Source organism: Prionailurus viverrinus, chromosome B1 (genome assembly GCF_022837055.1).
Source record: "Prionailurus viverrinus isolate Anna chromosome B1, UM_Priviv_1.0, whole genome shotgun sequence".
In the NCBI taxonomy this organism is placed as follows: Eukaryota; Metazoa; Chordata; class Mammalia; order Carnivora; family Felidae; genus Prionailurus; species Prionailurus viverrinus.
In genome coordinates, this window is record NC_062564.1 from 70,763,462 (window position 1) to 70,790,228 (window position 26,767).

Genomic DNA, 26,767 nt, shown 5'->3' on the forward strand with positions numbered 1-26,767 from the left:
GTTATTTTTTTATTAAATAGACTATGCAGAGAGATCCTGAAATCTTTCTCCCTAGAAAGCATCCCCCAAAGACTGACAATTTATTGCCTTTACTATTTAGTATGGCATCTATCCTGGGGTTCTGAGGTCCTGATATTTTATCATTACATTTCATTTCACTTATCATGTTTCTAGTAACAAAACAAAGACTCTTCATCTTTCAATTTTACCAAGTTATTGAGTTTTGACAGTTTCCCCCCAAGGAAACCCTGTTCTCAAGCCATTCAGAAAACATAAATATCGTAACGAGGCATATAAGAGTAGATTCAAGGGGACTGTTCTTAGGTTGGATTCTATTCCTTTGAATGGCATATAACTCCAAGTCTATTATCACCCAGATAAGGAGAAAAGAAAAGCAGAGTGTTTTTTGTTTGTTTGTTTTGTTTTGTTTTGTTTTGTTTTTCACAAGGAAAGCAGAGTTCACTCCATAGACATATATTGGACCTGGCAGCATAAACAAACACTGATGTATATGATACCACCTTAATTACCTAGAAATAAAAAACAGTAGTGCACCTTGGGGATTACAGTGAGGATCGCAGCTTCCATAGAAGGCCTAGTGGACCCAAAGCAATAACTTCACTGTTTGCCTGTTACCATTTTAAAGCATATGAAAATACTCAATTCATACTTACATAGATGACCGTTTTTGTCTGTTAGACAAAAGAACTGGGAAAAAAGAACCCAAATTTTTAGAAAATGGCAATCCTTCTGGTATTATGTGTTTTTTAAGTAGCTCTTTTCTTCAACCAAAGAATTTCATGTTTTGGCAAAGGTAATGAGGACAGATCAGCAGATGGGCAAATTAAATTTCACATTTCTCTCCACACTTGGTTTCAGAGGGGAGAGTATTCATGGAGCCAAGGACATGGCTTCAGGGAGAACCTCATTCACCCTCACAACTAGCAACTAACTCTGACTTAGCCTGTGGAGCTAAAGAGGGAAATGGTGACCCCTCCCTTGCCCCCAAGGCCAGGCCTTGCCCATTCATGATCTCCTGTCTCTCAATACGAAGAATTTTGGAAGCCAAATGTTCAGAAAATAATTTCAGCACCAAATAAGAGACAAACTTGGAAGATCCCGAATTATAATTTAACTGTAATATCAACAGCCTCATTTATATAGGGCAATTCACAACAACAGACCATAAGTCCCTGTAAACATAGAAATTCTTTGTTGCCTAAGACATGTGTAGGAATTGTTCATACTGAACAGATGTCCCCCTCCAAAACAAAGGCAAATCCAAATCCAATCAAAAGCAAATAATTTTGTCTCCTACAATGATGCTGTGAGTATGGAAACAGTATTGGCTTCTTCTGATTGAATACTTTTGCTGACATTAACTCTGATAAAGGTAAATTGTTACTGGGTAAGATCTTTTTATTGTTTTATTGTTTTACATCCAGTCTGAGATGTATGTGAATCTTGAATATGCCAAAATTAACAAATATGCTGCTTCCCATGGCCTACATGTGCTTTGCCTCCGGTGCTGATCTCTCAAGCTTCCTTTGCCCACTTTCTTCTGAACAGTCATCACACCAAGACTTTTCTCTTCCCTGCCCTTTGTACTTCCTGTTCCTTCCACCAAGGATGCTTGCCTACCCTTCTTCATCTGTCAGGCTGATTCTGGTCTGCCTGGCTTCTGCTCAGGTCTCACCTTTCCCAAGAGCGCACTTAACACATGCCTTCATCTAGTTCCTCCACCACATGTGCCTAATGAGTTCCTTTAAAGCGTGCAGCCCAGTCTGTAATTGCCTCTTTTCTGTTTGTTGACCGGTTTATTATCACTCAACCCATTCCAATGTCAGTTCCATGAGCATGTACACCTTTCCGTCTTCCTCACCACAACCTCCTCAGGGCTTAGAAAAATCCTTTATAGGAGGCAGAATGGTACGGAGATTCTGTTAAACCCCTGTGAAACCTATATTCATCCCAGTGCGCAGATACACACAACAGCCATCTGCACTTCTCATTTTTCTGTCTTCTTTGCCTCTTGGACCCTCCTACTTGAGCCTTCCCAGTGCAAAGACTGGCAAACCACAAGTGGAAAAAATCTAGGACAATACAACACAAATATTATCGCTCAAACACCTCAAAGGAGCTTCATGCCCTTTGGTGTTTTAGACCTTTCTCATTTAGGGGACATTCATTAAAGAAAAAACAAAATGAAATTCTTTGTCCTTCAGCTGTGCCATCATGAACTTGAACTGGTGGAAATCAGCATTTTCTTTTCCCTTCAATTTCCTCCACAGAGTTTAAAGTAGTGTCGGTTTCTTATCCTTTCAAATCCAAGGTGACTTATCAACATGGGTAATCAAAAGCATTTCAAAGCAAGGTGGAATTCTTTAAATTCTATCAGACTACTCCTGAAAATAATAATAATAATAATAATAATAATAGAAAAGCTATGTGAATTGCAAAACTGGCTCAAATCAAACAAATACAGTCAATTTTCACAATGTGTGGATTTTGCATTTGCAAATTTAACCGCTCACTAAAATTATTTGCAACCCCCAAATCAATCCTGGCAGCATTGCTTCAGTAAAGCACCAATGGGCAGGGCACTTGCTCAATACACATACTAGCCGGCTGGAGCCCAACAGGGCAACATTCTGCCTTCTTGTTAGCTCTCAGACTATAAAAAGTACCCTGTTTACAGCTTATTTAGTACCAACTTTTCTCCATTTTTATGTGTTCTGTTGGTGATTTTTCTGTTTAAAATGCCAGGCATGGGGGCGCCTGGGTGGCTCAGTCGGTTAAGCGTCTGGCTTCGGTTCAGGTCATGACTTCGCAGTTCGTGAGTTCAAGCCCCTCATCAGGCTGTGTGCTGGAGCCTGCTTTGGATTCTGTGTCTCCCTCTTTCTCCTTCCTTCCCCTGTGTGTGCTCTGTCTCTCTCTCAAAAGTAAATAAACATTAAAAAAATTTTTTTTAATGCCCAAGCATAATGCTGAACATGGTCCCAGGGCAGGTCCCAACTGTCAAATGTTCCTAAGCATAAGAGGTCTGTAATGTGCCTTACTGAGAAATTGGATGTGTTAGATAAACTGTTCAGACATGTATTCAATGTCAGTGGATCAACAATATGTATTAAATAAGGTATCTGAAACAGAAATACACATAAAAAGGTTATGTCTCAATCAGGTTGATGGAAACATTGTGACCGAAGAAACTAACTCTGTATTTCCTTAGGAGCAACGGTTCAGTATTCCCTAATTTGGGATTCACAGCAATTTCCTAGGACATAACTACTGTGAATAATGAGAATCAACCACAGATACTTTTTAAGGAAGAGGGATTAAACTCTTCTGCTGAGTCACATGAGACTAGCAATCTCACTAGAACCTCTATCATCAGTAAGTGTACAAATCAATCTTCTTGATTTTCATCAAGAAAAAAAAAAGAAGTTATTTAGTAAACTGTACTTTCAACCTACCAGTAATATATGACTTCTTCAGTGTACTCTCATTTTCTGAGGCTAGAGATTACCTCCATTATCAACAAGGAAAAGTTGACCACAAAAAATGAAATCCCTATATCTCTAAGCTTTCTTCTTCTGTTAGATATATTTAATATTTTTTCTACTGAGTACTCATATCTGATCATTAGTGATGCATTTGTTAAAACACAGGTGAAGTTTTTTAAAATTTATTTTAATGCATATTTATTTTTGAGAGAGACAGAGACAGAATGAGAGTGGGTTAGGGGCAGAAAGAGAGGGAGACACAGAATCTGAAGCAGGCTCCAGGCTCTGAGCTGTCAGCACAGAGCCTAACACAGGGCTTGAACTCACGAACCGCAAGATTACGACCTGAGCCGAAGTCGGATGCTTAACTGACTGAACCACCCAGTTGCCCCCACAGGTGACGTTTTAACGTGACTGATTTTTAGAATTAAGAACTGAGAAATGAAGCTTATCATGACCATCACATTCAAAATTGAAAAGCCACATACCTAAGATGAAATATCAAAAAGACCAAAAACATTCAACTATGTTGCCAACATAAAGAAAGACCCTTTGAAAAGAATGAGATGGCAAAGATAAAAAATACGAATATACAGGTTTTGTAGAACTGTTGCAAAGAGGAAAGAAAAACAACTTATAATTAAATACAAGAAAGGTAATGACCAAGATCAGTAATGTGAAATGGGCAAGCCAAATATCTATGATTTATGTCATTGCTCACGGTGTCCTGCTCATTCGCTTCCCTCATTTTAATGTGTAATCTTTGTATTGTTTCCAGCATCACTCACAATTATGTGTCTGTTACCCAGGGAAAGAGACATGGTTTCCAAAATGGCACAAAAGCTATATTTTAAATAATCATGCAGAGAGTAGAAAAGGAAAAAGTGAAGATCTGGTTTAGCATTATTTAAGTGCATATAATCATTCAAGACAACCTCGGACTTGGTTAGGTGTTCTACATAGCAAAATGAATGCTTTGTAGTTTATTTTAATTGTATTATACTAGTAAAAATAATCTTTAAAGGTATCGTATGAATAAATTTGAAGGATGGGTTAATTTCAAATGCTTATTTTACATTAAATAAATTCTAAATGAGTAGGAAAAAAGTCACCTTAAAGAGCTATCTAGAGAAAAATAATTAAATGGAGGAGGGAAAATTATCTGAGTAATAGGGCTAAGTGTTTCTCAAATCTTAGGGAAGAATCTGTTTTCAAATAGAGAAACAGATGTGCTGGGGTGCCTGGGTGGCTGAGGTGGGTGGCTAGGTTGGTTAAGCATCTGACTCTTAATTTTTGGCTCAGGTCATGATCTCATGGTTTGTGGGATCCAGCCCTGAGTTAGTCTCTGCATTGACAGCAGGGAGACTGCTTGGGATTCTTTCTCTCCCTCTCTTTCTGCCCATCCCCTGATTCCTCTCTCTCTCTCTCTCTCTCTCTCTCTCTCTCTCTCTCTCTCAAAATAAATAAATACATTTAAAAAAAATAGAGTGCTGAGTAGAATGGAAAAAAAATTTCCATACAGGAATATCACTGAGAAGTTTAAGAGACTAAAGATAAAGAAGAGACTGAAAGTTTCCAGAAAGGAAATAATAAGTACACAAAAAAATAAGAATTAGACTTCTCAACAATATCTGATGACAGAAAATAAGTGTGTAATTCCTTCCAAGTTCTAAGGAAATATGATATTCATCCTAGAAATCAATATCCACCCAATACATACATATATATACACACATGATAAAGTTTTATTTTATTATTTATTATTATGTATTTATTATTATGTTTATAATATTTTTATTATTTATTATTCTCACAAAATTATTTTAAAGGAAATTATAAGTGATAAATAGAAATAGATTTAATGCATATGAAGAAATAAGCCAAGAAACAGAAAGATAAGTGATCAACCACAAAAAAAGTGCCATCCTAGGAAATCAGCTGTACAGGAGGATGAAGAGCAACCAACAAAGATTGCATAAGGAGGATGGAAGGAAGTTTTTGGAAAGACCAGAACCCATGAACTACACACTGGACAACAAGAGCCTACAAATACACTAAAACCATATAACACAAAAGGAACATTAGGAATTTCAAATACCCAATAAAGAAAACAAGCTGTAAAGGGAAAGCACAAAAAGAGCATGGTACTTGGTTCTGCAGTGAAGAATGGTCATGTGGCTATATATAATTATTAAATAATGCTTATCACTTTTTAGCTTCTAGGATAAGCCTACATATAAAGTATATGGATATAGAGTCATCCAATTATACATACAGAGTACAATGTAAATTTTCTCAATCTTGACTCAAAACCATTATCAACTCATAAGGTAGGCAGTTGAAAGGCACCACCACTTGTAAGTGTTGAAATAACAACTGTGGATTCAAACATATTATTATAATTGGAACAGAAAACAATAGAGAAATACACAATTAAGAATATAATTATAATAGTAATTGGAGTTAACCACTAGAAGAAAGACAAAACGGTAAAAGTGTTCATGTCTAGGGAGTGAGACTAGAGATAGGTAAGGAAGGCAGAAACATTGTTTTCATTCTGTCTTTCTATGTTTTCACAAGTTTAAAACATGTACAGATATAAGAGGGGAGGGAGGGGAATTTGAAAACCATCTTCGAAACAATACTTTAGAAAATGAATTGTATACAAATGTGAAAGTGTGAATAATGAAATAGGTTTCCATAGTAGACTTTAGTAATATTCATCAAATAACAGTTTTCAGATTCCGGACACAAGAATGTTTAGTCTGCACTCCCTTAAGTTGTGCGTGGCCATCTGAATAATTTTTTTTTTATTTTTTTAAATCTTTATTTATTTTTGAGAGAGAGAGAGGGAGAGCAGGGGAGGAACAGAGAGAGAGGGAGACGCAGAATTCGAAGCAGGCTCCAGGCTCCCAGCTGTCAGCACAGAGCCTGACACAGGGCTTGAACTCATGAACCGAGATCATGACCCGAGCCAAAGTCAGACGCTCAACCGACTGAGCCACCCCGGCGCCCCCCATCTGAATAATTCTAACCAATGACATGGAAGCTAACATAGCACAGCCCCCATCTGGGCCAAAGCATTTAGTTACTGGATCTTCAATTCCCTGGCCCCATCTTCTCAAGCCATAGTAATCTTGGAAAAATAACTCCTACAAGTCAATGGGAAAAAATACCAAGATGGCGATGAAGGCTGGGCAAAAGATCTTAATAAACAATTTGTGAAAAAAGAACCATAAATGTGTAAGGAACATGAAAAACTTTTTTTAATAAAGAGGATTTTTCTTGCTATCTAATACATAAGGATTTTTTTTTAATGATAGCAATGATATTGTGAGACATTTCATTGATTGTTGATAGGATTATAAATTGGTATGGACTTTCCTTAGTATATATCAGAAATGATTAAATGCTTCAAGGCCTTTGATGCTATAATTATGCTTCAGCATCAGAAATGAGGAAAAATACATATGCAGAAGGATTTTCAACCCCAGCAATATTTTATAATGGATAAAAGAAGGATTCAAACAAAATCTGCAAAATTAGAAAATGATTAAGTAAATTATGGGGATGAATACTATGAAGCTATGAATTTAGGTTTACAAATGTCTCTACTGCCACCCAAGGACATCAAGTATAAAAGCACTGGAAAACAAACACACATAACTACTAACAAGTGATCATTTCTTGGTTAAAAATAGTGATGATATTTTTCTCTTTTAGATTTCTTAATCTGTAACTTGTATAATTAGGAAAAGTTTTTGCATTAATTTTGGAGGGTTTTTTTTATATGAATATAGTTGACACACAATGCTACATTAGCTTCAGGTGCTTGCTCAACATAGTCATTCAGTTTCTCTATACATTATGCTATGTTCACCACAAGTGTAGTTACCCTCCATCACCATACAAAGCTATTACAATATCACTGACTGTATTCTCTATGCTGTGTTTTATTTCCATGATTTATCCATTCCATTAACTGGAGCCCTGTATCTCCTACTCCCCTTCACCCATTTTGCCCATCCCTCCCACCCACCTCCCCTTGGCAACTACCACTTTGTTCTCCGTATTTACAGGTCTTATTCTGTTTTTGTTTATTCATTTGTTTTGTTTTATTTAGAGTTAGATAAGCATGTAAATAAACATGTCCTGAAGTAGATTCACTTCAGAGCTTTGAACATAGAAATAAATAAAAATGAAGAGAAGCAAAGGTAAATATGATTGAGTGCTTTGAAATACAAATTCTCAAAGAAAACGAAAAGTAAATGGAAAGCTAATACAACCTTTGAGGTTTTCAATCAAAACAAAAATTATTATGACATATAATAGCCATTTGGACACAAGTGAAAGTATGGCAAAAGAAAAGCAGAAGTAACTCCTTCAAACACAACAGGGTCTGTGTTCCATGGAGCCTTCTTGAAAAATTTCCCTCTTTAGTCTACCTTCATTCTGCTCCATTATGACTCCAGTACTATATTATGTACACCCTTTAGTGGTACATCACCCATTTTTAGTGAGTGGCATCAAATGGATTTTTCGTATCACTTTCCTCTGCCTTTAGGAGGGAGGGGAAGAAATGAGACTAAGCCAATATTTACAAAATATTTAATTTAAATTTTATTTTAATTTTTTTTTAATATAAATAATTTTTAACACTGTGGTTCTACTGATTTAAGGTGGTTTTTTTTTTCACCCAGGTATAATTTTTCTATTCACCAAAAGATATATTAAAACACAAACAAATGACTAGTGTCTTTCGGAAATTTAATGAAGTACATTTTATAAAATCTTTATCTTGAAAGTGACAATCTTCCCATTTTAATGACCATGGCAAGAAAATGTATTAGAAAATGCATGGCAGGGCCACAGGAAATTCAGAGTTCTACAAAAAGTGGTGATTAAAGATTTATAGCTTTCCCGGATATTTAGCCAAAAATATATGTGCACGTCATATACCATGAGACAAATTGAAAGTATTTATTGATGCAAGTAACAGTTTAGTGTTTTATTTAGCATTCCAGTTTAATAATATTTATATCATGAATAGCTTGATATTTGGCTTTAGAAAGCCCATAAAACTAGTTCTTATGACAAACTGAGGATGAAACTATATATTAGTTAATAAAACCATGAGGATATGAGTTCCTTTACCTTTCTTCATTGCGTGTCAATTGCAGTCTTTGGTTTTAATATTCTATTTGTGAACACATATGGATTGTTACACTGAATTAACTTCAAAGTGATACTCAAAAGCCAAGTCATAGTCATAACGCATTACTTAAACCTTGATATAGGTAAAGAAATATGTAAAACTAGCAGTCCATTTAAGGGATATTAGAGCTGTGACACAAGCCAAAAAACATAACAAAATCCTTTATTTATCCCTCTGGGCTCAGTTAATGTTCAAAATCTGACATCCTCTTTTATTGATCTGAGACCCAGTGACACAAAAGCACAATTTATAAGAAAAGCACTGTTCAGGAAATAAGTGCCTTGCATTACTTTACATTCCTTTGTCTGTAATAGAGTTTTAATCTTGTTTATTTCATTTTCTGGGTAAATTCCCTGTTCATTTTTAACTCCCCAAAGAACTATTTACTCAAGAAGAAAATCTGATAGCATTTCAAAACAAAGAAAAAAATGTATTCTTTTAGTATATGTTGTGATAATTGGCTAACCTTATAAAGGAAAAACTAAAGCTAGATCATTACTTGAGCGTTTATATCAAACAAATCCAGATGAATCAAAGATTTATTCTGAATCATGAAACCAAAATAGGATGGATACTAATTTTAAAAATGAGCAGTTGTTTTCCTTTAAATAACTTTGAGTGGGAAAAGTCTTGCTGAGCAAGGCATAAAAATCCTGAACAATTTCTAAATTTGACTAAAATATAACAGTAGTGTATTCTTAAAAATCATGAACTGAAATCTTGATTCTGAAAAATCATACACAGGTTAAAAGAAAAACAAAAATAGACACAAAATCAACAAAGTATATGGATACTTTAATATATATAATATAATATATATATATGTATATATATGTCCATAAGTAATAGAGAACCATAAGTAATAAGTAATAAGTAATAGAGAACCATAACCCAATAGAAAACTGGGCACCAGGTTATGAATAGGTGCATAAGCACCCACACACACACAGATACACACATGCAGAAATGCAAATAATAATGTTAAGAAGCTTTTAGAGTTAGTGAAAAGTTATTATTATAAATTTAAGCAATTAAACACCAGTGGCAAAGCTTTGAAAATTTTAATAACATAGGGGTAGGGAGGGAAAATAAGATAAAAACAGAGAGGGAGGAAAACCATAAAGAGACTCTTCAGTACAGAGAACAAATTGAGGGTTGCTGGATGGAGGGATGGGTTAAATGGGTGGTGGACATTAAGGAGGGCACTCTTCGGGATGAACGCTGGGTGTCACATGTAAGAGATGAATCACTGGGTCCTAGTCCTAAAGCCAAAACTACACTGTATGTTAACTAACTTGAAGAGAAATTAATTTAAAAAAATTAATATTGTACACTACCAATAAGATTGGGAAAAAACAGGCATACCATACACTCTAAGTAGGACTGTAAATTGTTATACCTTTTTTGGACATGTAGCATAATTTTAAATGCAAACACCTTTTGACTCAGTTAATCCATTCACAGAAATCTATTCTGCAAATTCATTTGCACATGATATTAAAACAGATAGGAAAAAATAGAAAAAAATCACCAACAAAAGACAGAGCTAAATAACAAGGGAATATTATACAGTGACTACAAAGGAAAAGGAAAATGTGCAGATAAAAGAAGCACTTCAATTTTTGTTAAGTTGGAAACAATCAAGATACAGACAGCATAGTGCATATGTCATACTGGAATTTCCGGAAACCATGAAGGTGATAATCTGAAAGAAGTGGAATTGGGGAAGGGAAAAAAGACTCCATATTTATTATATTCCCTTTTGTAGTGTTCATAAAATTACCATATGGATGGCTCAGTAGGCTGAAGGTCAGACAGCTCAGGTCATGATCTCAGGGTTCATGAGTTTGAGCCCCACATCAGGCTCGCTGCTGTCAGCACAGAGCTTATTTCAGATCTTCTGACTCCCTCTCTCTCTGCCCCTCCCCTGCTCAAGTTCCCTCTCTCAAAAATAAATAAATATTTTCTTTTAAATTACCAAATACAAGAGTTACTTTCATCAGAATTTTTAAACCTCAAAAATAAAGACCATAAGAATCTATATTCTAATTTTCTCCATGTTTTAAGTCATTCACAGTACCAAAATATTATTATTCACAAATATTTTAATTATTTGATATTTTTTCTTTTCATTAAAAACATCTTTTTTTTTTTTTTTTTAGAGAGAGAGAGACAGTGAGCAGGGATGAGGGGCAAAGGAAGAGAGAGAGACAATCCCAAGCAGGCTCCATGCTCAGTGTGGAGCTCAACATCGGGCTTGATCCCAACACCCTGGGGTCATGACCAAAGCCAAAATCAAGAGTTGGATGCTCAGCCAACTGAGCTACCCAGGTGCCCCAATCCTACATCAGTTTTTTTAGACAATCACAATTTTCCACATGAAATTCTCAAACTACTACAATAATCAAAGTTTAGATTACATAAAATCTGTCTTAACATTACAAGAGAACTACCAATGTGTTAGTTCAAATTACAGTAACATTTGTAACTACTTCATAAAACCTACTATTGTAAAAATTGTAACTTATTTCTTCATAATAAGTTAAAATAGTATTTACAACAATTACATAATATAGCCCACATCTAATTAATTTATAAAAAGACTACCCAGCAATTTCCATAGTCTATACCAGTTCAAACTGAACTTAAAAGCTTTTGGCAGAGAGGGGAAAAAAAAAGTCATGCAAAATAAAATAAAAATTATCATTTCCAAATATGATTCAAAAATGAAAACTATTTTTGACAGATCTTCAATTCACATTACAGTTACTATCACTGGTTCTTCATTGGACCACCCAGTTTTCAACAATATTCTAAATCCGATATAAGATAATTATTTTTCAGCTTCCATCAAGACAATTTTATGTTTTCCTCACAATTTCTGGAATTACCATTTCCAGCCTTAAGACACTTTGATTCAAATCTACTCCCAAGGCACAGAATAATATTTATAAATGACCTAGAAACCATTACTACACTACACACACTAACATAATAAGAAAATCACCTAGCTGACCTAGATAAACTACTACCTTTGCCATAAAAAAAGAAGATTTGGGACCCATGAATAATTTCCAATACAGAAACCTTATCTTTCTCTGTCATCTCAGAGATCATCAAGAAATTGGCATAGAACAGGTATCTACTAAAAGTTTGAGGAAAGAGGTAAAGAAAGAAGAAAATCCTGATATAAGTTTTGATGTATACTAACAAGGTAGACATAAGTATTTTGAAGATACACACTTGACTTTTACCCAGTGCATTCTACCTCACGTCCAAATCAAAAGTTATCAATGTAACTTTATCCTGTAAATACATGGATTTGCTTAAAAGAATACTTTTGACCCAAGTTCTTACTATACTACATGAAAGAGTTCACATGCTGCTAACTGCAATATGAGGCAGCACTGGATTAATGGAAGTCAACACAATATGAGGTAGTGAATAATTTATGAACTATGAAGAACTTTAGCTCATTCACAGATTTCCTTATTTTTACTTATTGTCAGTGGTTACATCTCCTTAGAAAGTGTCTCTCCATTCTCCAAAGTAAGTATGCTCTAGACAAGTAATTATTTGAGAGGATTTCAAATCTCTGACCTTTACAACAGAATAGGAAAAGGCAAAAAGAGCCTCCCTTATTCATGCTGAGGAAGGAACTTTAAGGAAGATGACACGGGGCCAACCAACCAGCAGCAAGATGCAGACAACTGGTCCACCAGGGAAGACGTCACAGTGAACATGTCCTATGTTTAATGTCACACATAGGAAACATCTACCATCATTGTTTACTTGCTCAAATATATTGATAAAAGTGGTAACTGAATAGAATCAAATATTCACAATTAACAATGCTAACCAGAATCTACATTTTTGTTAACTTATTCATAATTTTCAGTTCTTTCTGTTTATCTGTTGAATTCTGCAGAGAGGGTTTGTGGACCAAGAGCACACTAAATTCTTGTAAGACGTGTATATTCACCAGTTTCCTAAAGATGATAAGAAAATAAAACCCTAGCCTCTAATATTAGTTGGAGTGGTCATATTAAAGAAGCTTATTAATTTGAAAATTACCTAGAGAGCTACATTAGCCCTCCTTACCTGCTTTCCCCTCCACGCATCTAAAAGTATAGAGTCAAGTACATGTGACTAATGTACACTAACAGGGGTAGAAATTACTAAAATTAGCAACATTAATCACTACATTATATGGGGCAACTCTTATCATTGAAATCTGACAATTATATTATGAGGCAGGTATTACAGTGACTGTCATTTTACAGAGGCAAACACAGGCTTAGAAAGCGTGGCTGATACATACAGAGTCACATAACTGATAAATGTTGGAACCGTAACTTCGAACCATGTCTGCTCATTTTAATAGACTGGTGGCATTGCCATCTAGGATGGGGGAGAAGCTCTGACCTAGGAAGTAGCAGGCTTCTCCAGGCAAGAGCTCCTCCACAAATCTGCAGTAGCTTAATTCACTCAAGTTTCTGTTTTCTCATCTGAAAATCAGTATAATAATTCCATTTAGCCTATAAACTTTACAGAGCTACCTACAGGAAAGGCCAAATGGATGTGAAAGTGTTTCGCAAAGATGAAAGCTATATATAAATGTAAAACTATCAAATACGTAAGCTCTCTGAAGGAAAGAATTTTATTCTCCTCCATTGCTCTGAGCATGCTGTTTAGTTCAAAGTAAAGGGCTAGGATACAGAAAGGAAGAGAAAATTCAGATCATTTGTGACAAACTAATCAAGGCATTTATTTTCTCATTTAAACCCCCAATAATATTATCAGGCATGATGAGGAAACAGCCTCATGCAACAAAGAGGGAAAAAAAAAACCTTTGCATCATAAAGCTACTGAGCGTATTCAAACTCATTTTTGCTGAATGCAAAGCCTGGTCTCTTGACTGCTTTTCACTTAAATAAATATAATTTAATTAAAGAAGTAAAATAAAACATTAGGAATCTATAATGTGTACAGTTCAAAAAGATATCACACTACATCTTCATTATGAGCTTGAAAGATCTACCAGGAATAAGATGATTCAAAATTGTTGCCATCCTAAATGTTAGTGATATGTGACAAAGGGAAAGATGTAATACCACTCGAATTTCAGCACCTCAGTCTTTAAAAATCATTTTCATAATTTAGTGCACCAAGCAAAACTTTAAGAGGCTTTATGGCTTATTTTGCTGGTCTTTTCTTTGCCACCGAACAACATATGCCCTGCCCTGGTATATAAACAGTAGAAAAAGATTCCAACAAGAAACTAGAAATGCATTTTTCTTTATCCCACTCCCCCTCTTAAAGCAATGCATATAAAAACTACCTAAAGATCCTAACATAGGAAGTAATAATAAAAGTTTGCCAATTTTCACGTACTTAGTGCCAAACACAGTACGCAGCGTTTTAGGTCTATTGTGTATCCTCAAAACAGTCCTCTAATGGATGATTCCCTTTCACAAAGGTGGAAACTGAAACTTACCTAGATTACACTTGTCTAATGCCACACACCTAACAAGCAGACTAGAATTTGATTCCAAGTTCAGACTCCTAACCGATGCTACTCTGTCTCTCATGATATCAAGGCTGTAAAGAATCAAAGGTTTTTTGTTTTTTTTTTTTCTGTTTGTTTTTATTTTCACAGGCAAAGCATTAAGATGACAATCGCTGACTCTCTGTGTTCTGAGTATAAAGATGAGGATTTATAGTCTTTCCCATCAAAGAACTAAAACTATATAGTTCCTTGATATTCCCTGTGCATTGTTGCCTTTGTTCCTAGAATTTCCTGTCCACATGTCAATTAGTAATAACACCATAAATTTGTAAAGACTAGAAAGCTGTTAAAATAAATAAAGCTGTAAGTTGTGAAACTGCTTGGGACTTACAAAGCTCAACGTCTCCCTTTCATACAGAAACTAAGAACAAGATTGAAACTTTTCAATTCCTGACAAATACAAGACACAAATAAAGAAAATCATGACATAAGTTGAAATGTATCTTTTAAGAAAGACTAGCAAAGCACAGACCTTTCCTACCACTCCTAAAGATCGCTTCCAGAACTTTCTTTGCCAAAGGATTGCTATGAGAGATGCTTTTCTCCCTCCCTCTCTCTCTCTCTCTCTCTCTCTCTTTAGGAAGTCCCTCTGCCCACTCTAGAGTTTTAGGAGCTATTTCTGTGGTAGCTGGATCATTGAAAACAGACAGCCCCATTAAATATCTATAACCCACAATAAATACCTTACATGAAGCCTTTGAAGAATAAGTTAAAAAATGTTCCAAATTACCATCACTAAAATACATATGACAATATTTTTAAATATGTTTTAAACCAAATATATATATTTAATATATATATATATATATATATTAAAATAAATATATTTTAAACCAAACTGATCATCCTACACCTTATAACCCTTATTCTTCAGATGGAAATTATTCATTGTGTTCTGCATTTCTGTGCCAAAATGTTCTTCAAGAATTTTTACATAATTAGCTTCAATGACAAAAATTATATATGGCTTGAGAATTATCATTAACTTCATTGCATATTCTTCTAAGACATGCTAATATATTTTTAAATATATCTGGGATTGTGACAATATTATTTAGATGTTAAAGAACTAGAATGTAGCATTACCAGATAACTTAAACTAAAAGACAAATTTTTTCTGTGTTCTACTGATAAGCACTGCTACCATTTATCAAGCAGTTTTCAGTTGCCACAATGTCTCAGCTACCACAAGCAGGCGGTAAAGTTTATCATGACTCGGTGCATGCCCTTCCTAAATTCAAAATCTAGTAATATGCTCCACATTATATATTCTTATCTATACTGTTTCCCAAAACTTTTCAGTCAGTATTTTATCTCAGAATTACCAAAGGCAAATCTCTTCACCAGCTCAGAAGGATACAAAGCCTGAAATTGGTGTTGGGCACAAAAGGATGCATAATGCCTCTTTTCCTTCTTGACTCCCTCTGGAAGTCTGGAAATAGTTTCTATTTGTCAAAAGTAATATTATGATAAGAATTCACTGTTTTGTAGTAATTCAATGCCATTGTAGATGAAGATTGACAACGGATGTGCAATTCGGGGACTCCATGACAAAGAGAAGCTTAAAAAACAGAATCTCTAGTTCCAAATTTCCACTGTCCCGCCTAGTACATCAAGTTATACTGCCTCTTGGAGTTTCTCCTGCTTTTCCATGGCCCTCTTCCCACACTTTAAGAAATCTGGCAATTTCGATCTGCAAAAAAGAAAAGTCAATACTTTCCCCTTGACTGAAGATGCTTATTTTAAAATAGATATTTCATTCTATCCTTTTAGCCTTGCATAAGAAATATATATATATACACACACACACATATATATATACATACATACATATATATACATATATACATATATATACATACATACATATATATACATATATACATATATATACATACATACATATATATACATACATACATATATATACATACATATATATATGTATGTATGTATATATATGTATGTATATATATATAAAATCAAATTGCTGACATCCTTAACTGCAATGGACTGACTACCGATGCTAGGGAATTGTACAATGAAAACTAAATCTGAAAGAGAACAAGATTGTAATGTAAAGGCTTAATATCAGCTGCCAAGGCTTACGGGCTGAGGAAATCTTTTCCTTTTTTTTTTTTTTTAATGTTCATTTACGTATTTTGAGAGAGAGAGCACAAACACTCTGGAAAGCATGCTAGCATGGGAGGGGCAGGGGGAGAGAGAGAGAGAGAGAGAGAGACAAAGAGAGAGAATCCCAAGCAGGCTCTGCACTGCCAGCATCGAGCCAGACATGGGGTTCGAGCTCAAGAACGGTGAGACCATGACCTGAGCTGAAACCAAATGTCAGACGCTTAACCGACTGAGCCATGCAGGCACCCTGAAAATCTTTTTTCTTTTTATCAAGTTATGTAACTTGAGTTTCAATTAATTTATGCTGAAGTTAGAAATGATTGACTACGGCCATAATCTCTTACAAGGATGAGGAATCGGGTAACACTTCACTATATTTTAATAATAAGCAGAGGGTATAGTCGGATTAGAACAAATAGGTTTGGGAGATAACAGGGTTTCTCCTGTTTCCTTAACCATATTTCTATCATTTCCACCAGTATAATTGGGTATTTATAAAGATAAGACAAAATGTATTTGCCTTGAAGGATTATCTTCTGAGGTTAACTGAAATTCAATCACAGTGTAAGTATCAGAGGACCATAAAACAAGTGAATACCACAATATTTATCGATTAAAATTAATTGTACATGAAAGGCTAATAAGTGCCATAGAAATACGATGGCATATTCAAAACATTTTGGATGTACTTAAATGTAGGCACTCAACTCAACCCAGTTTGTGCTCATATTTTAATTACTGAAATAGGAAAAAACAGAGGAATTAACAAACTCATAAATGAAATACATAAAACTATACAGTAAAATTTTTTCAAAGAATCTAAATAGTAAAACTATGAGGGGTGTATATGTGATTTATTTGAGAAACACGAAAAAATACAAAAATTAAAACAATCTAAGAAACTACCTCCTCATAAATTCCCTTCCTATAATTAACCCTGTTATCTCCCAACCTATTTGTTCTAATCACTTGAAGACACTTACAAATGTCAAGGTTCTCAATTTTAAAACTGTCTTTGACCTTAAGCTAAAAATCAGTAGTAAGTATTTTAAATGATTTTTTAAAAATGGTAATTAATGTACAAAAACTAAAAGTCTAGAATGACAAGTTGAGGGACTTTTGCTGAAGCAAATTACCCACAGAATGAAAACAGGACAAAGCTAAATTACTGGAAAATAAATCTTTAAGGTAAAAGGTTGAAACAAAAAACAAACAAAAACAAACAAAGGCATGCATATAAAAAATTGTACGCATTTGTGCAAATATTAGAGCAACTAGTCCACAACAAGACACTGTGTCCATCAACTCCTCATTCTCAGATATCCTCTAATTAAAAGAAAAAAAATTGCATTTTGGTACTTTTTTTTAAATTTGCACTAAAAGACTAACATAGAAAATTGTGGTATAAACTATTATGGGGGCAGGGGGAGACTAAGACAATTTTGTGGCCATTCAAGGATTATGTATAGTCACGCTTTGTGGAAAATCCAAAATTAAAATGGAAGCCGGGGACACCCATAAGTGTCAGTACCCTTGTAATGGAGTCTTGCATTCTGACCACCACCAACATGGCTTTGGCATCATCCTAACAGCATTTGTAAATCCTCTTTAAAGTGTGTATTCTACTTATCTTCAGCAAATCATTTTTTTTTAAATTTTTTTTAATTTTTTTGAAGGAGAGAGACAGAGACACAGAGCAAGTGGAGATGGGGCAGAGAGGGAGACACAGAATCCGAAGCAAGCTCCAGGCTCTGAGCTGTCAGCACAGAGCCTGATGTGGGGCCTGCACAGGAGCCATGAGGTCATGACCTGAGCCAAAGTCAGCCGTTCAACCAACTGAGCCACCCAGGCGTCCCTTCAGCAAATCATTTAATATATAGCAATGTACCTTAAGGAATAAAGATGATAACACTGAACATATGCAGCCTGTAGGTGGAAATGAAAAATATATTACACCTCTATCTAAATAGGATATGAGGCAGTCACCAAGTAAATTGTTTCTTTTGAAATCAAAATGAAGAGGAAAAGCAAAATTCTGACTTTAGAAAGTATAATTCTATAATAAGAAAATCTCCTATAATATTAAATGTGTTTAATAGATAAACAATCATTAAGTCGCTCAATGTACTAGGAACGGGGACAGGGTTTGTGAAGGATAGAAAGACAAAAAAGCCATGATCCTGCCTCCTTTAAGAAGGCCACATTCTCATTCCCCATGTTAATTTTTACATGATTTCATTCTATAAATTAAAATTATCAAAAATGATAAAATAAATTGAACAGTACTGACAAATAATAGGTGTCAAACTCCTAACCAACACCATTGTAAGAACCACATTCATCTCTTTTTTTCCCCCCAAATTAGTAAAATCTGCTTTGAAAAACATTTTGATGTATGAAATTTTTTAAATTGGGGGAGATTTTCAAATTTTAACGCTGAATTCAACAACTAATTATCTTATCGTACTGAAAAGACCTAGTCATATAAGAAGTTTGTCAATTAGTTATTCAAATCACTAGAGAAAAATCTCAGAAATTTTTACTGAAAATTACCATAATAAAAAAGCTAACATTTTAAACACATCTAAGGAACCTTCAGTAGGATCCAGTTGGAAAAGAAAAAGAAAAGGAAATATAATTTACCCAGTGGCCATTACCAATCCCAATAAAACATTTAAATCTAAGACAAGATTTTAACTCTGTAATGCATCCTTTGTTCACTTGAAACAAAAATCTCTATTTAAATTTAAATGTTATTTTCTATAATGGCATTTGCTTTGCAAATTAAGTATTTCCATTGACTTTTTTTAAAAAGAGAGAAGGAGAAAGAGGAAGAGAGGAAGAAGGAAAAAATATACTCTCTGAAAACTCTATACAACAAAACATGCTGGACTAATTAGGAAACAATTGCTCTTTTCAGACTTCCTTAAAATTCGGGGGGCTCTAGGAAGTTGAAAAGTCTGTACAGTGCTATTGGAAGAGATTATGAGAGGATCCGAGGTCTGAGCATGAATCAGCATTCTATTGTCATAATGTCACAGTGCAATGACCTTATCACTTTAAAGGCTTGATGTGAAACGGAAATGCTCCATACTTCTTGAGTCAGCAGGCTGAAGCCTGCAAGACCTCAAAAAGGAAAAAGCACAGGAATAAGTTTTCTTTAACATCAAGCTTCTAAGTTTCATACAGTATTTTCATTTAAATATTTAACATCTCTAATCCCAAAATAGAATGTTTCAACTGATGCCATTCTTTCTCTGATTGTATAGTGTAGTATAGTGCAGTATAATGTATCATTTTCTTGAAATTCTCTTGTGATAAGTAAAGTATGTAAGTTTAACTACAAAAAAACCAAACAAACAAACAAACAACTAATGTCAAATTAGTTATTCTTACATATAAAGACCTATGTCTTTCTTTGTAACCTTCAATTGATTATAACAATATTTACAACACCAGGTTGTAAGGTATTGTGTTCTGGTACATGTGTCCCAGTTTTCTTCACACCATGAATTCTAATCTTTGCTTAATAGCATCCAAGTTGGTTCTAATTTTACAAAATGTTTGCATATGTTGATAACTCCAGTTTTAGTAATTCCCTCAATAAAAATGGCAAGACATGATAACCCAGCCCATCTATAACCACTTATAATCTATAACTATACATAAACACACACACACACACACACACACACACACACACACATATACATACATACATACATACATACATACAATCACATTCCAGCAAATTGTAATAAAGATTTAGCAAACATTAATTAATTTTATGAACACAGATACACAATTTTAATAATTCACAACTAAAATTCAATGATAAGAAATATACCTCAAAAATGATATCTGCAGAATCAAGGTTTAAAAGCTGAAAAAAAATACACATTTACAATTCTCTCTCTTTTAAGAGCATTTACAGTCAATGTTGTCCATGGATGCCTTTAGTGATCATTTATTATTATTATTATTATTATTAGTCAATTTTACAAGGATATTTAAGATAATCTATGCAAACTCAAAGACAATTGTTTTTAAAGGGCATTGTGAATTATTTTTCAAACAGCATTTTAAGTGAAGTTTTCAAAGTGGATGCATTTATAGATTTTTTTTCAATTTCTCTAAATAAATCTGTTTACAATGTTTCAAAAGGTATTTAGTGTGCGCAACAGTTTTATGAAAGAACAATATTTTCTCCAACATCCCCATCTGCTGGCTTAGAGAAAAAGTAGATTTGTATCTGTTATTTCTTTACATATTTTTATAATTTATTTTATGGAATTGAAATATAAAATTATTGAATTATTTTAAAATAGACTAATAGCAATTTGTCAAAGTCATCCATGAAAAGAAATAGCAAGGAAAGATTTTGAAGAGGAAACTTAATCCTTAAAAGTTTTCATTCTAAAGCCCTATGGGATCAAATTCTCATGTTTATAGCTGCTTTAGACCGTTTTACTTTAAAGAAATTTTAGGAATGAGCACAGTATTAGGTTGTTAAATTTTTTGATAGTGTAAGAATATTTAGTATTTTCCTAATATTTGCTGTTTTGTTAAACTATATAAAATAAGTGGTGTGTACACATATGCCCAAGTCAGATTTATTATTTTACAAAAATTTTCAGTTACTGTAATACATTGCTTTTGTGTAAGGACTATTAGAATATCTTCATATCCTCACACTAAGGTTCTTAGACAAGACCACAGTGGCCTGTGCACACTAAAGGCATCAAGGTCTACAAGACTTTGAAAACTATTTAAAAGAGCATAGAAGAAAAATGTTAGAAGAAGAAATGAATTTCTATGAGAAAAATATTCATTTATTCCCTGACAACGAGAAGGAACTCAATATATATTGAAAAAAGGAAGGGAGGGATTGGAGAGGGAGGAAAGAAAGAAAGAGGGAAAGAAGGAAAGGAAAGAAAGAGGGAGGGAAGGAAGGGAGGAAGGGAGGGAAAAAGGGAGGAATTCTTGAGGTCCCTCACTAGTCTGAACTATTGAACACATCAGATGCTAGTCTTTTTTTTTTTTTTTCCAGTTTTATGGTTTGTATTTTCTGAGAGTAAAGGTTTAGGTTTTAACAGTTTTCAGGAAAAAAAACCTCTCAGTACTATTTCTAGCTAAGAAGAAAGAGAAGGAGAAAAGAAAAGGGGGTGGGAGGAGGGGGAGAGACAGAGCAAAAGAAAGAATTGGAAATCTGTCTTTATTTCCTCAGGTACTGATGGCAACAAATGGGAATAAACAGGTACTTTCCTTATCTCACCGTGACTGTGAAAGAGGAAGATGTGGGAGTTCAGTGCCCTGCACAGTCCTTTTACCCAGCTCACAAAATAATGACTTCATTTCATTTGCATAACTTTAACCCAGTTGGTGGATCTTGCTGGATCCTTAAATCAATGTCAACCTACACATTCCAAATAAGTGCCTTCATCTCAGGAATAAAATTAAATGAGTAAATGAATTTCTTTTATGTTACGAAGTTATAAAACTCCACTTTCTTAATATAGAAATTTAACTCTGAGAATCTTACAATTTAAGTAGGTAAAACAAGAAGCTACTGTATGAACATTGATTGATGACACCTATTTTAATAATGGAGTTAAAAAGTAGAATTCCTTACATTTCTGGAGGAAATGAGAGAAAGTCATTTTGGTTTTAGCTATCAACATATTTGATGTTGCCTTCCACTTCATAGTGAAGGATCGTGGACTCCCCTGACAGAAAACGCAAGCCAACAAAGGCTAAGCATTGGAGACAAACCTGGAGCAGGATTTAAATGATCAAGACGGATCTTGACAAATTTGATATTCAAGATTTCCATTCAGTTCTTGACTGCTGACTTCATGACTGTAGTTTACATGAGCATAAAAGAGTTACACTGATTTTACATGTTCTATTGCCCTTGGCAAAACGAAAAGAAATGAAGGACACAAATGCTCCATTTCTTGTTACAATCTCTAGATTGTGAAATTCCTAAGGGAATGAAGAAAGCGAGTCACAAAAATGTTATTTGCTCAATGAGTCAATGTCAACTCCAGAAAATTCTATCCAATGGGTCTCCTTTGTATAACAGTCCCTTACTAGTTCTCTTTAGCAATCAGTAAGATTACTTATAACATGGGAGTAGTACATGCCAAACTTGAAAAGACATTCAGTTCTTCACCATGATTTGTTTTAGTGTCTTAGAATAATAATCCATGGATGAATAATTTGGGGATCTGGAGACATGCATTTTTATTTCAGCTTCATTTTCTGAGAAAAAAAATCTGTGCAAAATGACGATTTGATCTTCCCAGTTTCTCAGAAGTGTGGTCAAACAAATTGTTTGTGTGTGTATGTATGTGTTTTCAATGAAAATCATGTGCCATGGATGTATTCATTCTGTGGAAATTCATGGAGTTATATATGTATTTAATACACATTTTCTGTCTGCATATCTTATTCCAATACAATTTATATTAAAAATAAATCTATTCAAAAATATTGAGACTGAGGACCTAAACTAGTTATAACCTAAACCAAAAGTAATCTTTAATCTTTACAAAGACCCAACAGTCATTCAATATCTCTTAGAAGCAAGGAATATTCATTTTGTTCAGTGGACATATCTGTCATCTTCTTACTCTGGCCCTCTCACTATTTTCACCAATGAGTGAACTTCTCAAACACTGACCATTTTTCAAAGTGTACCTGTCAATTACTTTCACCCTGTATTAAAAATCTACATACTTCCAATAATCATAGTCCTTAGTTTCATTACTTTTCAAAGCATTTTCACACTAGTATACAATTACATACTGTTAGATACTTAGCACAGGCGCGTGTTGAACTCTTAATTCAGGAAAAGAAAAATAGAAACTTGATATCAAAACAAATAACCTAAATCCGGTATGTCAATAGGTCAAATATAAAAACCTTCAACAATTAAACTACAACAGTTTCTTTGTTTTTGTATATGTACTAAAATTGTTCCAAATATTCCTAATATTCTTCCACTGAGTTTTTTTAAAGCTGTAAATCTACTTTAAGACTCTCTCTCTCTTCCTCACCCCTCACCCCCACCTTTAGTTTCTTTTCTCACTTGGTTCATATATATATATATATGAATATATATATATATGAATATATATATGAATATATATATATTCATATATATATTCATATATATATTCATATATATATATATATGGCACTGAAAACTTCTTAAATAGGCTGTTTATAAACAATTGGATTGTAGACACCTAACATAACCACAATAATGCCCCTGTTCTACCAGTAAAGGAAAACTGTTCCATTCCTTCATCCGCATGATGGTAGTTTCAAAATGAGTTGATGATGTTCCTGATATACCATAATCAAGCTAACCCATCGACTCTATGATTAATGCTCAGTATGGGGAATTGAGTTGGCAACCAGTTTGTCTAATGTGGGAACGCTGCAGTTGGGCTTTTTCTGGGGTAATTTTCCGCTAGCTCCTTTACACTGTCGCCAAAGTGGAAGGTGAGCCATCTGCAACCCACCCCTCCAAACTGCTAACTATGAAATAAAAACCGAGAACATTAAGGCAGGAAAGACTCTCCCAAGCCGGTTGGCAGGAAATGATGGCAGCTGCTGGGAAGGGGGCAGGAAGGTACAGTGGCGCCGGCTGCACTGCCCACGCCGTCGCAGGGGTGGGAGCGCCAGGACAGGAGCCCGCGAACCCTTCCACTGAACCTTTTGGAGACTTAATTGCTTGGGTTCTGTCACTCTGTCCGAAGCCTTGGCAGAGCTTCATCGCCTGTCCCGGAACCCCGCGCGGAGTGCTAGAGCTAATATGGATAACTGCAAAGACTAAAATGGCTGATCAGCCACTTCTTCAGATTCCCAAACTCGGCCGGCTCCAACTGCTTTCAGGTCCTTCAGCTCTTGCTGCCTTTGCTGGAGCCCCGCTACCTAAGAACAAAGCGCACCCGGCCGGCGAGCTGACCGCGGCGCCCACGTTAGAATCGCCCCCTTCAACTTAGGCTCAAGCTGAACAGAGCAACGAGAGATTGACAGCGCTCCCCCTCCACCCCTACCCGACCCGGCCGGGCCCTGGGCCTGCGTCAGCCTCCGCTCCTCGCCGAGCCTCGCCGCGCCCCTCGGGTGGGCGTTACGTAACAGCCCCGAACCCAACTCCAGAACCATTTTAACAACTTGTCCCGTCGAGGTGGGTAATATGGGGCTTCAGGGGTCCAGACGATGAATCCGTCCTGGGCCTTTGGATTTAAATCCAGGGCCAGGAGAGGAGCGCAGCTGCCGGGGCAGGCGTCGGGGCTCAGCAGTCCCCGTGGGATCTATCCAGCAGCCCGACAGCGCGCCCAGGGAAACAGCGTGTTCCCTGTGGTCAGGGTACCAGGCGCGCAAGGTGGGGGGAGGGGGGAGGCGGAGGGACAGGGAGGGCTTTTCTTGAAACACCCAAGACTAGAACCCCCCGAACCTAAGGGAGCTCCCTCCAGCTCCAATCACCACTCCACTTCCCTAGTGCGCACACTTTTCAATGCCTTTCGGTCCCTCTTCAGCGCCCCCCACACACACACACCGCCAGCGGGGGTCCCCGAGATTGCAGCCACTTTCTCCCTACGCCGTCACACGCACGCGCGTGTGCAGTCACTCACACCCACACACTGACACACTGAAACACACACGCCACATTCACACTCGCGGGCGCTCCGCGTGCGGCATCCAAAAGACATGAATATTCATTACTTACAAGCATTGGTGACTGCGAAGCTGTTTGCTACCTCCAAATTGTCGATGTGGGGAGTCAGTCTGAACTCCGAAGTGGAAAACTGAACCATCCCTACCCGAAATGCACTGTATTCCTGATCGGCGCCCCTGGGAAATAGCCCCCCTGCAAAGAACAAACACCAAGCAGAAGAACAGTGTCAGTGCCAGAGAAGGAAAGGAGGGGAGCCCGCTAGCGCCCAACAGCCCAGGAGTCTCTTATTCAGCTAATAGGCCGGATAAACACATCAACGGACTCGGGCAGCGGGGAGCTGATCGTCCAAATGGTAGTTAAAGGGTCAAGGCACAGATGAGAGTCTGAGGGCAAGGTAGGTGGCCAGAAACATTAGCCTTTCCTGATAATCACAAGGTTTGCATTCAGACCCTCTAGAGAATCTGACCAAACAGGAAAATGTTGTTTAAGGCAGAATTAATAAAATTTGGAGATCAGAAATGAGAACACCTTTTCCTCTTTTGCACCAAAGCCAATATACATGCTAAGAAAAATATGTATATTCTAGGCAGTTTAAATCTGGAATGCAGTCAAGGTATGACATAAGTCTACATGACATGAATTAATTTGTCCACTGTGAACAAAGATTACCACCAAATTATGCACAATTCAAAAGCAGAGCACAAAGGGTACCTACCTATCTGTATGCTGTTAGAAGAGACACCAAAAATCAGTCCCCATAAAACAGGAGAAAGGAGGGCAGATATATGCATAATCTTTTGCATTTCCAAGAAAAGTAGAGCATCCACAAAATACCCCCCTTTTTTTTTTCCTTTTCCTCCTCTTCCTTCTTTGGCGGTTTTCCTCAGCAAATTAGATCCTCTGCATTTTGAGACAGCAATTTAGCACCAAGCTGCTAAAAACGTGAAGTGGAGGCAGAAGGATTCCTATTTCCCAGGTCCTGCTGGTGGCTGCTGATGCCCTGCGCCCTGTCCCTGCTTCCGAAGTCCGGAGGACTGGCTGGATGCAGTTTTCAGCGGAGCTGCCGCTGTGGTTCCAGTGCCTTAGAATATTCAGCACCCTCCCATGCACTCACACACACTCACCCTCTCTCGCGCTCTCTTCTCCCTCTCCCCTCTGTCTCACACACGCGCGCGCGCGCGCGCGCACACACACACACACACACACACAGACACACACATATACACACACACACACACACACACACACACGCAAGTCACAGAGGAGCAGGCAGCCCCGGGCGCGCGTGCGCGACTCGCGGCAGGCGGCTGGCGCGCGCGTCCCACCCCTCCCCCGCACCCCGCACCCCGCACTGCCCTGGCAGCGTCGCGTGCGCCGAGCTGAGAAAGCGCGGCTCAGAGCCGGGCCGCCACGATCCCTGGGCTAGACCTCGGGTCTCGCGAGCTGTCGCGCCCATCGAGCGCTTCCGCCTTTCAGCACCGAGGACAGCGCCCCGCTCCTAGCCTCGTGCTACCTTTGTGCTGCCGCTGCAGCTGCCGCTGAGATGCTCCAGCCTGGACCAAACGCAGCAAAGCTGATTTCCGGCTGCTGTGCAGAAGCCGAATTGCTAATTGTTGCCGGTGAAGCGTCCTCTCACCAGGCCCTGCTGTTTTGCA

The 26,767-nt window shown here is 36.5% G+C and overlaps 1 protein-coding gene across 3 annotated transcripts in view; it reads right to left on the minus strand.

Annotated features, from left to right (window-relative positions):
• Nucleotides 1–25,930, minus strand: part of GRIA2 (glutamate ionotropic receptor AMPA type subunit 2) — a 159,717-nt gene extending 133,787 nt beyond the window's left edge. For 2 of the 3 annotated variants that reach the window (XM_047856026.1, XM_047856025.1), the window contains exons 1-2: nucleotides 25,828–25,915; nucleotides 25,164–25,304 (exon numbers count right to left, since the gene is read on the minus strand). In XM_047856026.1, the coding sequence (XP_047711982.1) occupies nucleotides 25,164–25,304; nucleotides 25,828–25,915 (229 nt within the window). Of the gene's footprint in view, nucleotides 1–25,163; nucleotides 25,305–25,827 lie in introns of all 3 variants that reach the window. The other variant, XM_047856027.1, reaches the window with a different exon arrangement.
• Nucleotides 25,931–26,767: the final 837 nt, after the last annotated feature.